The following is a 15465-nucleotide window of genomic DNA, read 5'->3' as shown; positions in this document are numbered from 1 at the left end:
TAGAGCAAGATTTATTTCAGTATTTTATGCTGTCAGGCATTTCCTGTAATTTTGTCTTGTTCTGAATTAGGGAAAAATGTACTACAATGTCCCAGTCCCCGATTTTCCATTTTACTTTAGTACTAAATGGGTTGTTGCATTTTGAATGCACTGAAGTGGATTGCAAAAGGTTCCACATTTATTTTGTTTTTAAATAAATTAAATCACTTTAATTGCTAATTATGTGTTGCAAAACTGCTAAGATAACTTTTAGTTCTGCAGTGTTGGTAAATTTAAAAATAAACTAAGTTTCAAACACAAAGAGAATTTTCCTATTCTGTGGCATCTGAGATGATTTCAAATGAGGACAACATGGAGATCTGCTGCCTTGGGGAAGCGATGAGTCCTCAAAAGGCTTGCCTGGCAGCCTTGTTCTCAGCAGCCTCACACATCTCTAGCCCCACCAAGTTGCTCTCCCTTGTATGTCTTGATGAGATTAAGGTCTTAGCTCCATCATTTTTCTAATGGAGCTTTATCTTGGTATGTTGCTCCTCCCTAGGCAGGACCAAGCTAAATTTTACATAAACAGTGCTACTATCATGTGTTTTAAGCTGTAAAGTTAGCTGACTGCGGTGAGTAGACATGTTGGCTTTGTTCCTAGTGTTTAATATCAAAGTCAGCTCTGAGGAAACAGGCTAAAGAAGACATGCTTTATTTTTGTAACGCAACTCAGAAGTGGATTTTGCATTATGCCCAGATCTATCCTTGTAGTCCCACACCCATTTCATTTGCATTACCTGTCTGCTGCTACTCTGATCCTAGAAGCAAGATTTGTGTGGCTGGTAACAAGAGGTCCTTCTGCTTGGCATCTACATTGATGCATTATTTTAACAGCTTTTTCTGCTCCACACTTTTTACCTTATACATTTTGTAGTTAGCCATACCCTGGACTACTTTGACATAAGGACTGAAGCTCCATATTTGAATTCCAGCATACAGATGGCATTCCAGTCTCCCAGTCTGAACTCAGGTTGTGGTCCATTCATAGTTTGTACACCCAGGATGGAGAGAAAAAAAAAGGAGGGAAGGGGATTTTTTGTTTATAATTTACCTATTGAAATACAGCTCTGCAAATCTGCCTTATCAAGTCTGGCATTAGAAGTATATATACCATGAAATATACTGAGGAGAAGGAGCAAGGCCAGTGGTGCTGTGGAAGAGATGAAGCAGTGGCCACTGAGGTCAGTTCTGTTCAGTGCTTTCCTGCAGATAGTTATGTCCTGGGTGCATCTGGTAAATCTACAATGTGTATACTGTTCCTTGAGGGGGGAAGCAGGGAATTATCCTGGAACTGGATGGTGAGTATCACTGGTGAAGTAAGTCAGGAAACATTGAAGTCTGCTAAGATCTTTTCATTACATAAGCTTGGTTTATTACATCTAAATAAACAACACTAATGGAGTTTGATCCTAATGAATTGCTTCTTACAGAATATAAAATATCTGGAACAGTCTGTCTGGTTTTGTACGTAACTGGAAGGTTCTTTTATATAGTTTCATTGCTCCTTCTTTTTAAATGAGTGGATCTCAAACTGCTGCAGAGCACCCCTAAAAGATTGGTAGTAGCTCTACTGGTAGCAAAGCATTCTTTTGTCTTTCTTATGACAGGCACATACTGTTACAAATGTATATACTTAGCATCATTTCTCTCTTCCCCTCCCTTTTAAATTATTTCCTTTCACAGAATAAGGCTGAACCAGATGTGTTTCATCTGTTGGAGAGCACTGTTGCCTGTTGCCTGAGTTTTCTGGCTGCTTACTTATATGTCCTTTTTTTAACAGGTAAAAGAGGAATGCAGGCTCCTGAACGCTCCCCCTGTCCCACCACGGAGTTCAAAACCATCTTCCACTAGTCCTTCCATCCCTCCTCGCACAGTCAAACCCGCACGACAGCAGACGCGCTCTCCTAGCCCTACTCTGTCCTACTATTCTTCAGGACTGCACAACATGTATGTTATTATATAGGACATAGCAATTTGTTTTAAATACCTACTGCTATAGGTAATCTCACCGTAAGATGGCAGAAACTGTTTGACTGGAAAATCCTGTACAGTTCTGTATAATTCTTAAATGGCTTGAATCTTCAAACCAGATAATCTCAAAGCTAGTTTTCAAGTGGAATTTCAGTCTCACGTGTATGTAGCGCTACCTGCTCTTGATAACTGGGGGCATAGAAGGGTGTGGTAATCCGGAAATGTTGTGTGCCAATCAAATGTGAACCTACAGGTGAGTATGATGGAAAGCAGTGAAGCTGGAAGACACCACTGAGCGTGAAGTGAGAAAAAGACAGAATGGATCCAGGCAGCTTGTGGATCAAACCCACTTCAGTACAGACTTAGACCACAGACTGGAAAATCTGTTTAGACTAGTCAGAAGTTGACATTGGATTTTGAACTACCTGGCTGCATACCTTTTCTTTGCAATGCAATGTTCTTCCTTTGGCTTTAGAAACTGTGTATGTCGTTTGAAATTTTACCTCCTTTTTGACTTGGATGTCTTGCTGCCATGATTTTTTTGTGCCTCTTCAACTTCGTTGCTAAAAAAGTTCCAACGTACTGCCTGAGTATTATGGATTGATCAGAAATGCCACTGAAATTGTTTCTGTGTAGATGCAATGGTATTACAATTCCTGGAGTTGCCTTTCTAAGCCATACTGCACATTTTCAGCTTAGTGTTGTGTATCTGGCAATGATTGCTCTAGATCAAGGCTGCTCATTTATTTTTCTGGAAGCCTATTGGATAGATCTGTAAAGGTCTACTCTGTAGGAGATTAAGCACAAGACCTCCCAGAATTTGGGGCCCACCGAATGCTGTTTTCTTTCATGATAGCTAACAATGTATGTGTCTCCCAGGAAAGCAAGAAAACAGTGAGTAGTTTCTCATGCAGGTGACTTATTTGCCTGGAAATTCACAAAATTCACGTGAAATTTATCTACATCTTCAGTCCATACCGGGTATCTCCAATTTGATGTCATTGATCTGGAGCTGCTGAGGAAGCTGGTGGAAAGTAGACAAGTAATCATTATTGGTTGAAGTTACTTTTCAAGTTTTGACATTTTGATCTTATTTTCTGTATCATGAAGGGTTGCAAGTAGTTTTTCAACAAACAAGAACAATATGATTTCTCCTTTTTGGCCTATTAAACCCTGTAAATTGGAGGTTTTTCTTGTATCCTTTGGCTCTGAGTCTTGGCAGGTTAATTTTAGTGCAGTATGAGTAAGGAAATGGTTTGTGAATATTTTATCAGTTTTTGTTAATTCTGTTAATCTTTTGAACTTCTAAAATGTTAATCTTTTAAATGTTCATATTTCTAACATTGGATTAGAGAACAGAGGCGGGATCAGTCAGTGTAATTCTCTGTATGGTCAGTTGTTCATAACACCTTGTTGACTGTCTACTCTGAATTAGACAGCCCAGTGTCTAGATTTTTGGAAAAATGTTTTTGAGTAAAATGACCAGTTGAAGGTATATCCTTGATGAGAGTGTTTTTGTTGTTGTTTTTGTTTTCTTGGTTTTTTTAAAGTGTGGCATTGTTATAATCCAACTGTTTTTACTGGCAGCTTTGTGCAGAAAAAAAAATAATATTTGGAGATCATTGAGTGGGAGAGCAAGTTGTTAGAGAGAGAAACTGATGGAACTGTGATTTTTCAGTGATGTAGATTAGAACTGCATTTATACATCTACTTTTTGCTAAGCAAATCTAGGTTGGCTTCCTTTTTAACTCACTGCAAATGCATGGGAAGTAATTTTTTGTGGCAGTCTATTCAAAACCGTGGCCTATTCAAAAGCTGCCTCCCTCCTCAAACAGTTTTCATTGAGCTGCCATAGAATTACTGCCTATTTTCTTTCTTGAGTAATTAGTTTCTAAGAGAGAGGTGAGTAATTAAAACAATTATTTCAACTGTTGGTTTCCCTCTGCTGTATTAGGTAAGGATTTTATAAGTCTGCTAATTGTTTTTGCAGTGTTCTAGCTTAATTGGCCAGAATTCCGAACATCGGCCAAATCCTTTAGACTCTCTTTTAGAAAGTGGCATAAAAGCAGAGAACATTCACTTCTGGTAACAGATTGTATGTATTTGTTAGCATCTCAGTCTTTTGGAAAGGCCTGGATATAAACAGTCAGTTTCCTTGGACAAGCTGAGTTTGATTTACTGCCTGGAAGTAGGTCAGGGTAACTTTTCTTTAGGTGCCTTTGAAAAGCAAGGGCTTTATGTCAGAACTTTTTAAAGATATGAATAAGCAGTTTACTGTGGCTTAAGTTTAAAACCTGGTATTTCAACGAATACAGCTCTGTCTACTTACCCTTCCAGGTAAAAATCGTCCTTTGGCAGTAAGCAATAATTTGTTCTGTGTTATTGTATTGTACACTGGTGCAGTGCCATAGCAAATGAAAATACTGGCCCCAAAAGGGCTTTTCATCATCTCTTATGTCTACCAAGCTTGTAAGTACTGCAATGGTGACCTGCCTCTGTTACAAGTTTTTACATACTGTGACGCATCTGTGGTGTTTAAAAATAAAATACAGGATTAGAAAATCTTCTAATATGCATGAAGCTTACCAAGTTTACCATGATGATGTCCCTCAGGAATTTAACAGTGAAAATCTGAATATTTGGGAGATGACACAAAACTGAATTGAGACATCTGTTTGGTTTTTTTTTTCTCTGAGCTTAAAGTAGCAAAACGTGAATCTATCTCTTGAGGTTTTTGGGTATATCAGCATCTCATCAGGCTTGTAGAAAAAGAACCATCAACGTTTGTATTGTTAATTCAAATCTGAAACATTCTGACAGCAGAAAAAAAGATTCTTTCCTTATGACAACGACTTTCTGATTTTGTAAGATGATTTATGAATTTTTTCATGTTTTACTTTGGTGCTAACCAAATCCTTTCTGCTTTGTTCCTTAAGCAACGTCACAGAGAGTGACAGCGTGAACCCAGCTGAGAGCAGCACACCTGTTTCATGCTACCCTTGTACCGTGATGAAAACCGAATCCAAAGAGCCTGAGAACACAATGCCTTTTGGAAGCCCCTCAATTGAAGCTCTGCCTTCCAGATTATCTTGGCCAAACCATTTTTCAGGAACTACGGAAGGCCAGAATAAGAGTGATTTCCTGCTTGATCCAAGCAGGAGCTACAGTTACCCCAGACAGAAGACTCCAGGCACGCCAAAGAGGAACTGTCCAGCACCTTTGACTTTTGACTTCGATGGGTGTGAGCTCCCTGCGGGGTACTCCCAGCTGTCCCCAGCAGAGTTCAGCAACATCTCCAACTGTCCGAAGTCAGCAAGTTACTCTCTAAGCTGCACTGATGAGAAAACTCTGGGAGACAGCAATGCAAAGCAGAGTCATTCATGTCCTGCCTTACCTCCTCGGGCACCAAAGTCAAGCGAAGAGAAACAAGTTACAGACATGTGTACTTTGCCACTAAAAATAGATGGTGCTGAGGAGGAATCAAAAACTGATTCTCCAGACCTCCTGGAAGATCAATATCTGGTTAAAAAGGGCATGCAGGATACATTCTCTGTGTCTTATCCCTTCTCATCTCCCCTCCACCTCCAGTTAGCACCAAGGTCTTGTGGGGATGGCTCTCCCTGGCAGCCACCCACAGACCTTTCTGGACTCTCAATAGAGGAAGTGTCTAAATCGCTGAGGTTTATTGGTCTGTCAGAAGATGTCATCTCATTTTTTGTTACAGAGAAGATTGATGGCAATTTACTGGTTCAGCTAACGGAAGAAATCCTGTCAGAAGACTTTAAGCTAAGCAAATTGCAGGTTAAGAAAATACTACAGTTCATTAATGGCTGGCGGCCCAAGATGTGATGCTGACTAGTTTTTAGTGGAACTGTATGAGGTGTGCTAGAGGCACTTCAGCTAATACATCACTTCCTGTTTTTTGCACTAAGAGCCCTTCCTGTAAATAGTAGTAGAAAAATTCTTAACTATGCAGATAAAAGTTTTTGAGTGGTGAGCGATGGGTTTTTTTTGTATGTCAATAATAATGGTAGAGAATCTGCAGAGGTGTGCCTTGTGCATCCCTGAATGTTCAACAGCTGCTAAAAACTGGACACTAAGGGAACTTTCACTCTGTACTCTATTAAGACTTAGTCATATTTATTACTGAACAATTTGATGCTGAAAGACACACACACCAATTCAGTTTACAGTTTTGAGTTAACTGCAAAAAAATGTATTTCTTATGGGAGTATTTCTTCAAGTAATATTTGACAACATGCTGTGATTTTTTTTTTCCTTTTCTGCTAACAATAAGCATGGTCAGAGATAGAAAAACATGGTTTTGACACTACATCTGAAAATGTTAAGAATTGCTGTGAAGTGCCACTAATACACTACCCTTGTAGCTTGTTTTTATTAAGTGTCTTCGTGACTACCTATAATGTGGGTATGTTTTCCACCTTACTTTCAGAGAAAAGAGCTTCTTAGCTCAGTGCCCAAAGGGAAAGGAGAAGGGGAATTTTCCTACTGAGCCACTCTGACCCAGCCAACTAAAAATTTATGATCTGTAGATTTCAAAAGTTGCTTTTGTAGTCAGATAGCTGCAGTCAGTAGCACGACTTGGGGTCGTGCAGCTTTCTTATGTGAAATGCAGCTCGCTACACAAACCCTGTCCTCTATGGCTTCAGCCCCTCACAGCCACAAGTACAGTCTGAGCAGCCTGGTAGCTCAGCCCTTCCATTTGCCTTGCTCTGCCCAGAGGAAACCCATTACGTTTCCTCTGTTGTTGTTACCATCATCTGAAAATGTGCTGTGCTATTCTTGGAGTCAGATCTGTGTGGGAAGGTGATAGTACTGCAGGATGCCTTTGAAATAAAACATTGGTGAGGTGCAAAGAAACAGGAGCAGTGACTGCCACACATAAGAAGGGGCCAAGTGAGAGTTTGAACCATGCATCAGGAAATGCTTGCAGTGCTTAAGTTCACCTGTTTCATTTGCAGCAGGCTATGAAAATGTAAATGTCAAAGTGGAAGGGACTGTAGCTTCATTGAGATGTGCAAACTCAAAACTGCCCAGTTACAAAAACTTGCTGCAATAGATGCCAGGCAAAAGTAGCAGCCAAAAGTGAGCTCAGAGATGGAAAGGAGGCATAAGGCCTTTTGAATCGAAGTGTGGGAAGTCAGAAGTAGGATTGATTACTGGTAGTCCATTGCTGAGTTCTTGTCATTGGCAGAGCTCTAAAAAATGTCTATATAACTCCAGGGTCCCAAGATCCCCTGCCTTCATAGTCATGAAGGAGGGATTTGTGGAGGTCCTCAGGAAAGCCTGTAGAGCCCATCCTGAACACTGCATGCCCAGTACCCTCTGGCAGTCAGAGCCACAGATGCTGTAGCAGCATCACAGCCACAGAGCAGAGCGCTGCCTGCAGTGACCATTCACCTGCCTCTCTGTCCTTTCTGAAGGACAAAGAGCATCTTTTCAGGGCACGTCATGGGAGCATTAGGAGAAAATACAGTGCAGGGGCAAAAATGGGTGGCTCGTTTTGCCTTTTTTTCCTCAACAAAACAGACTCATTAAACCAAACATATTTGTAAAGGGAGCTTTCTGTTGCCTGGGCAAATTTCATGTTATGTTTCCATGCTGAAGCCAGGACGCATTTTTTGTCCTGCAATAATAGAAATCATCAGCTTCTAACCAGAGAGTAAGGCCCAACTAGATGTGGTACCAGAAGGCAGTGAGCCAAAACATATCCCTATAGAAAAACTCAAGAATTCATGATCTTACTCTTCTGTGTTAATGTATTGATTTTTAGAACAGATCAGTAACTTCTTCTGAATGCATTTTAATTAGTGCCCTAAAATATTTTAACTGCAGTTGGATTAAATTAGAGTAATGGTCAGATACATGTGCTTGTTGGTAGGCACATGCAAATTCAAATCAGTTGGTTTTGACCCTCATTATGTCAAAACATTCATTTGTTAAAGGGGCAAATTTTAAATATCAAGTACCTCTCTTTGTTATTGCTTGGCTTGTTAATTCTGGGTGAAAAAGTGAATGGTCTCTCTGTCCATGGAACTACAATCTTGATGTTAAATATTTCTGCAAGTTGCCATCCCTGAGAAAATAGTGTTCTTTGAATACAGATGAGTACCTGCCATGTTCCCATGCTTACCTGCTTGGAATGTTTTTTGTGTTTTTTTTTTCCTTGCAAAACAAGCGTGATTGAATCTGCATTCATAAGTTTGCTGCATGAACATCATGTATGCATAGACCAGAATAGAACTGGCCTGTAGAAAGGCACAGAAATGTGCAGTGATTTCAGAAGCAGATCTTATGTACAAAAGTACAGCTAAAACCTCTTAATTGCAAACTTGCTACTGATCTTCTGCCAGTTGTCTCATTCTGGCTTAGCACTGCTTACTTATTTTTATGCATAATATGTTAGCATTTGACCTTTACTGTAGCCCAGAGCAGCCCATCACCTTCACTTTCCAAACCTTTTATAGCAATTCATGCATTCCTAACCTTTGTGTAAATAAAAAGACTGCAGGATCGAGCCACTGTGTGCATGCCCAAGCAGGGCAGAAGCGTCTGTGCTGGTGAAATCAGGAGAGCAAATTGCAAACTGTACAGCTGGGGTGTCATGACTTGCTCGGACTTAGATGTAGCAGCCAGCATAGGACAGTGCTTATGCCCACAGAATCTCATTTCCTCCTGAGCTGGTTGGTCACCTTGTGTTGTTTATAGCAGGTATGCTTTGTGTGTTTAAAGGTGTGGTATGATTTAGGAGACATTTAATGACTCATGCACACGTGCATGTTGCTGATGTGTTTCTGAGCTTAAATAGGATGCAGATGTGTCCTCGCTAGTGTTAGCCAGATTTGTTGAATACCACTGAGTTCATCATGGTATTAAAGACTCCAGTTTGTCATTGACAAGAGGTACTAGCTCCTTTCCTCACCACTCACTGCTTTGTAACTGGCCCCAAGGCCTAACTATGCATTTGCTTACATCTGTACTGGGAACTTGAGCAGTACTGGAACCTGGGCCCCTCGAGGAGCCCCTCCCTGCTGTGCTGTTGGCTTGGGCACATGTATGGCTCTGGTGCAGGCCTAGCTCTGAGGAAGCAGTGACTGTTCCCAGGAAGCAAGGTGGGTGGAACCGAGCCATGGTCTAGGGAGCAGCAGAGTTGGTCTCTTGGTCTGGAGTTTGACCAGGCCGATGTGAGGTGTGCTGGGTGTCCTTGAGATCCACGATTGGGTTCTGGTCCATTTTATTTGCTAATAGCAAGGGAGCTATTGAGTTCAGAGAATGCACGTCATGTCAGAGGGGGACTAAAATAAAACTTTTTGGAGATGCTTTGCTAATATTGGCCAGTCCTAACTTTGGGTTTCCTTTTTCCTGTTATTTAAATGCAAGGGCTCTGATGCTTATTTAGCTAGCGTAGTCTGAAGTAGTCTGTTACCATTGGGGATCTTGTTTGTCTAGGGATTTTGGCAGCAAAAATTCTGGTCTCTCATTATGTATGGAATTGTCTCTTGACACTGCACCGGGAAATTCATCCTTTCTATGCAGTATTCATGTGGCAAAGCATTGATGCTGCCTTCAGCTGTGAAAACTTCAGTCTAGCACAGGTGCTTCTCCAGAATAGAAACAGAATTGGCAAGAGGAGGATCGGAGAAAGCTTGAGAGGAAATGCTGCTTTCCTTTAAACACTCACTGTGCCTAGGATTGAGATTCTTCATCATAGAATCATAGAATGGGTTAGGTTGGAGTGAAACCTTAAAGATCACCTAGTTCCAACCCTGCTGCCATGAGCAGGGCTGCCACCCATCAGCTCAGCTGCCCAGGTCCCCCTTCCAACCTGTCCTTGAACGTCTCAAGGGATGGAGCATCTGCAACCTCTCTGGACGACGTGTTCCAGTGTCCCTCTGAGTAAAGAATTTCTTCCTATTAACTAACCTAAATCTCCTGTCTTTTAGTTTAAAGCCATTACCTCTTGTCCTATCGCTATCAGACCGTGTAAAAATTTGTTCCCCTCCTGCTTGTAAACACCTGTCAGGTACTGGAAGGCTGCAGTGAGGTCTCCCTGGAGCCTTCTCTCCTCCAAGCTGAACAAGCCCAACTCTCTCAACCTTTATTCATAGGAGAGTCGCTTCAGCCCTCTGATCATCTTGTGGCAATACACTGGACCCACTCCAACGGTTTTGCATTTTTCTTGTGCTGTAGGCTCTGGGCCTGGACACACTACTCCAGGTGGGGCCTCACAAGGGCAGAACAGAGGGGGACAATCCCCTCCTGTCCCTGTTGGCCACCCCTCTTTTGATGGAGCCCAGGATACTGTTGTTCTGGGCTGCAGGAGCTCACTGCTAGCTCGTGTCCAGCTTTTCCTCCACCAGGACACCCAAGTCCTTCGCAGGGCTAAGACCTTCCCCACAGGGCTTCTTTGCAGCTTTGTATTGCTGCCTGGCTGGCTAACCAAAGTTGTATTGAAATCAACTCAAAATACATATTTGCCTTTTTGTTGTATTGTAAAAATTGCCTACAGCTAGAAGTTTGGAGACAGAAAGCATTTGGTCCCTCCAAATTTACAAAGAAAATGTGTTTTAAAGTGTTCTTGCCGCTAGAAGCATGGGTTTGAAGTAAATCTGCATCATGCTTTTTTTTTCCCCAATACAACACTTTTATTTGCCACTTTAACTGACTATTCCACAACAGCTTCAAGAAAAAACAGTGTAAATAGCAATACCGTTTCAAAACAGCATACTTCCAATCTGTCTGTAAATACTTGAAGTGTTTTCTCCTGTTTTCTTCTTGAACTGACTCCTCAAGTTGCCTCCCTGCTCCATAGAGCATGCTGGCACCAAGCAGTTGTATGCAGGGGCCGGGGGCCAGGCTGCCTCAAACCTGGTCAGGGTGAGGGCTGAGCACACTCCCTTGCCTCGTCTCCTCGATGTCCAGAAGCTGCAGCGTGCCCATGTGCAGAATGAAAGGTACGAATGAAATGGTAATCCAAGCGATGCTTTTAGTTGCATTGTTAGAGGCATCGGGGCGGTATGGAATTTCAGATTCCTTGTTGAGACCTAGCAATAAATGATTCTTTGTTTGTTGTGTCTTAAACTCCTGTTCATCCAGGAGTTGCTCAGACTTTACCATTTCTGTGCATAATAACCAAATTTTCAGAGTGAAAATCTACAGAGTGATTCTCTTGACTTGGACAATCTTCAGAAGTATGTTAAAAGTAACTGTTAGTTCTTAGCTCTTTAGATTCACTTTGGGTAGGTCAAAGAAGTAACATTTGGGGAAAAAAGAACTCTTAAACTTCAGCTTAGTGCATTTCCGTTACGAAACGAAGCATGGTTCTTGTGGAAACTCTGTGCTGTTCTGGGCGTTTGTGTAAAAGGCTGAAGGCGGATGGTTATTTAAACCAGGTGCAAATAAATTTCCTTTTAATGTATATGAACAAATCTAAACTGCGTATTGTAAGTATATAAACTGTATATTAAAGACACTATTTTCATGATACTTCCAGTGTGTATGGGATTTGTTGTACCAGAGTGGTTGGGTTGCACATGCTCCGTAATATTGTGGCTTTTCATTCAGTAATTTCATTGACTTAACCCCGTGCTCATCTCTGTGTAAGTCAGAAATAACCATCTCCCAAACATTCACAGAATAAGAAGGGGAGAGATGAGAAGAGCCATCAGGCTTCTGCCTTTGACCTCTCACCACACAGCCCTGGATTTCTCCATCCTGCAACTTCACCTGGTGAAAAAAAAACAGTATTTTCCTGAGCCCTCAGCCTCTTATCTCCATTTTAGAGAAGTGCATTTAATGGTCATATGGATAAATTCTCAAGCACGAGATCACACGTAAGTATTTCTGATTGACAAGAAGTCTCTGAAGTGGGCAGAAAATGAGAGAGGGAGCAATATTCTCAGCGAGGCTGCCTGCCTACATTTCCTCCAGTGTCAGCAGTAGGTGTAAAAGGGACTTTTTCCCCCATCCATGTGTCATGCAGACAAGATGCTGTTGTGCCAGAGTCCTCTTCTGCACAAGCTCTGCTCGCTGATGCTGGGCCAGAAGAAAGTTCTCTCCAGCACAGCGGGAGTTGTGGAAGGGTTTCTGCTGGGACTGTGATACGTGTTTGTGAGAAACTAAGTGGGGTGGAATCTGTCACAGCAGTTACCACTGGATGTGAGGTGGATGGGGTTTCCTGCAGAATTCCCATCTGGGGCAGGTGAGCAGCAGGACGTGTGGGGTGGGATGTCAAGAAAAACCTCACTCAGCAGCAGCAAAGCAGGCTAGGACACCTTGAAGAAAGGAAAGGAAACTATTCCATTTATTTAATGTTGCAGTTGGTTTTCTTCAGGCTGTGTGAAAGGCTCTGATGGGAGGTGTTCAGTGCATAAAGGGGAAAGGAGAGACTACCCACTGCAGAATGCCTGTGCCTCCCCTACAGGAAAGTGCTGTGCTAAGAAGGCACTTCTGCTGTATGTGTGTTAGGGTACTTGTCAGACCTAACGTGTCTCCCATCTGCCTATAGCCGCTGTGGCTACGTGTAAATACGGATGAGGATTACAGCAGAGGAGCAGCCTGAAAATGCAGCTCCCTTCTTTTTGAGAAGTGCAAGCTCATTGCTTGTCCTTATGCTGCCCTCCTTCCGTAGCTCACTAATTGAGCCTCCTCTGGATCTTCAAGTGTGCACATACCCGTTCTGCCTCACTGGGGCTCTCTCCTTGGGGTCAGTAGCTGCAGCATTCAGGCTTGAGCTGTTCTACAGCTGCAATGACTCACTATCAGAGCGCTGGCTGCAGCAATGCCAGCCCAGGTCACCAGCAGCCTGAGGCACTCTTCTTGTGCTCTGCTGCCCAGGTATAGGTATGCTTGGTATTGCCAGGTGCATATATCGTGCTCAACTGCTTTCTCCATGCCACCAAACTCTATAAACCTGGGTGAAGCTCTGCTCTGCTTGCTCCATGCCTAAGCAGATCACAGAATCGTTGAACCATGTTGGCTGGAAAAGACCTTCAAGATCATGAAGTCCAATCATCAAGCTGACCTAGTGAGACCCACCACTCAGCCAAATCCCTTAGGGCCATGCCCACATGTCTCTTAAACACCTTCAGGGATGGGGATTCCAATGCTTTCCCGGTTTTTAGGGGAGCCTTGGGGTCCCTTGCTAGTTCTGCCTCTATAGTGGGTACTGGAATGCCAACTCTAGTGATTGCTGAAAAAAAAAAGTAACTGTATTCTGCATATACATTTCTTTTTTCTTGTTTATCTCTGGCCTGTGGTTGTCATGCTCAAACAAGGCAAGTTGTTTTTTTTTAAAACTATTTTTATTTTTATTTGGTTGCCTGGAAGCAGGACAAAGCATTGCAGCCCATTTCCACTCATCACAGTGAAGTGGCTTCGACAGAGGGGTGTCTCCTCTTCATTCCTGCCATGAAATGCCAACAGTGGAAAGTTCTCATGCTGGGCAGTCAGGTCACTACATCAGATCAAGAGAAATATGCTTCAAATCTTGATGTATTGCTCAACGAGACCTCAACATGCCCTTGACTCCTGGGCGGGACAAAAGAAATCTGTTGCCAAACACGCTTGAATTAAATGAAAACCATTCCTCAGAGGGAGTACAGGGGGGAAGGAAGAAGAATAAAAGAAATGGGAAATAGGGAGGAAGGAGAGGACACACATAATGTGCCAAGTTCAGAGGTCAGGAACTCATTTGGACTCACTGCCAGCCCCATAAAGTGCTGCCACAAGAAGCATCTATTTTGCTGCTGCCATTCCATTACCCAGCATCAGCAATTACTCCTAGTGAATAAGAGGTCAGTGAGACATGCCACCAGGGCTGGGTTTCAGGTGTTCTTGCAGAAAGTGGGAGGAAACTCTAATGGGTCAGCACTGTCAGGAGGGCTGGAAGAGCTCTGGAGAACTTCATATATCTTGGCTGATGTTAATTGTTTAACTGCAGCTCAGCAAACAGGAGAAGCATCTGACAGCTAGAAATGATCACAGATGTTGGTGCCAGGTGATGCCTGCTCTGGGCGTGCAAAGCAAGGCCTGTCCCAGTTGTTGCCCCTTCTTTCCTCTGGAAGACAATCCTTATTCCTTATTCCTCAATCAGTTGGGAAAGTTGTCCTAGGCTAGTGCTTCTCCCTTTGGTGGGATTGCAGTAGAGATGAGCACAGCCCTCTGCCTCCATAGATCTCATGGATATCTGTGGCTCCTTTGCTTTACTATTGATTTTTTGAACGTTGTTCTGAGAGCCAAGAAGCTTCCAGTTGACAGTTTCCTCTGATTGTTCTATTCTTCTTTCCCAGTTGTTCATGTGAAAATCAACACATCCCCAAGCCCAGAACACGGCCTGCTATTTCTACTCCTACTGCCCTGAAAGCAGTTTGCCTTTTCCCCACTCTGGGGAATGCTGAGTCATCCTCAACTACTGTCTGACTGCATGTACCACTTTGCTTATTCGTGATAGCTAGCAGATGGCATTTGATTTTTGTACCTTGGCCAAATATCTTGTGTTCCTATTTCCTTAAACTGTTGTTTTGACAAAAAAAAAAAAATAATATTAAAAAAAAAACCTACTTGAAGTAAAACTATATAGGCGATCCTTGAAAATATCACTCCTGTTGATATGACCCAGAAGTTGGGTTTTATCCAGAAGCACTAAGCTAAGCTGGAGATGTAAATGATAGATGCATTCAAAGACCTCAGCAGATTACGAGAGTAGCATCAACATGTTGTGTTTGTACTGTTCATGCAACCTTTTCAAGCACGTTATAGCTTTCTGTAGGTCCTCGCAGAGTTTGGGATTCATGCAGTAATGTGTGGAGCATGTTTGGTTACGAGATGCTTGATTCTGACTCAAGCACTGGAAAGGACTGCACAGAGAGGTGGTGGAGTCCCTGTCCTGTGGGGTATGCAAGAGGTGTGTGGATGAGAGAGATGGGTAAGTGATGGCACTCAGGTTGGCAACTGGATTTGGTGATCTTGAAAGTCTTTTCCAACCCAGATGATTCTATAATTGGGTACAAAAAAGCATCCCGGTTCTCAAGAGGAGCACCCTCATTCATGTGGTTCTAAAAGAAACACCCTGGCTACCAAGGAATAGCATATATGTTGCCTTGGACTCCAACCTTCAGCATTTCTCAAGTTCTTTATGAAACCAACCTTACTGCAGGAGTTTTCTGCATTTCTTGCTCTGACCAAACTCACCCTGGAATGAAATAGGATCTTTTGAAGCTAAAGGGACTTCCAGCCAGGAATCCAGAACAATGTCCATCAGCAAAATCTGACCAGACATTATTGAGCCTCTTAGGCCTATGTTATATATCAGAAAAATTGTTTCCAGACAGTTGTTCTCCATCACAGCCACTGTTTTTTGCTCTCAGTTTTGCAACAAGTTCATAAATGCATTTTTAATTGACGGAATGACTAACTTGGAGGGTTTTTTTTTAA

General features: G+C 42.4%; 1 protein-coding gene across 2 annotated transcripts in view; it reads left to right on the top strand.

The window, feature by feature from the left end:
• Positions 1-11538, top strand: part of GAREM1 (GRB2 associated regulator of MAPK1 subtype 1) — a 100874-nt gene extending 89336 nt beyond the window's left edge. For both annotated transcript variants that reach the window (XM_031612900.2, XM_090137509.1), the window contains 2 exons: positions 1820-1986; positions 4947-11538. In XM_031612900.2, coding sequence (XP_031468760.2) covers positions 1820-1986; positions 4947-5859 — 1080 coding nt within the window. In that variant the 3' untranslated portion in view covers positions 5860-11538. The remainder of the gene's footprint in view (positions 1-1819; positions 1987-4946) is intronic.
• The last annotated feature ends 3927 nt before the right edge of the window (positions 11539-15465 follow it).

Source organism: Phasianus colchicus, chromosome 3 (genome assembly GCF_987193195.1).
Source record: "Phasianus colchicus chromosome 3, bPhaCol1.hap1.1, whole genome shotgun sequence".
Taxonomy (NCBI): domain Eukaryota; kingdom Metazoa; phylum Chordata; class Aves; order Galliformes; family Phasianidae; genus Phasianus; species Phasianus colchicus.
The sequence above is the reverse complement of the archived record's forward strand: the minus strand, read 5'-3'. Positions and strand labels throughout refer to the sequence as shown.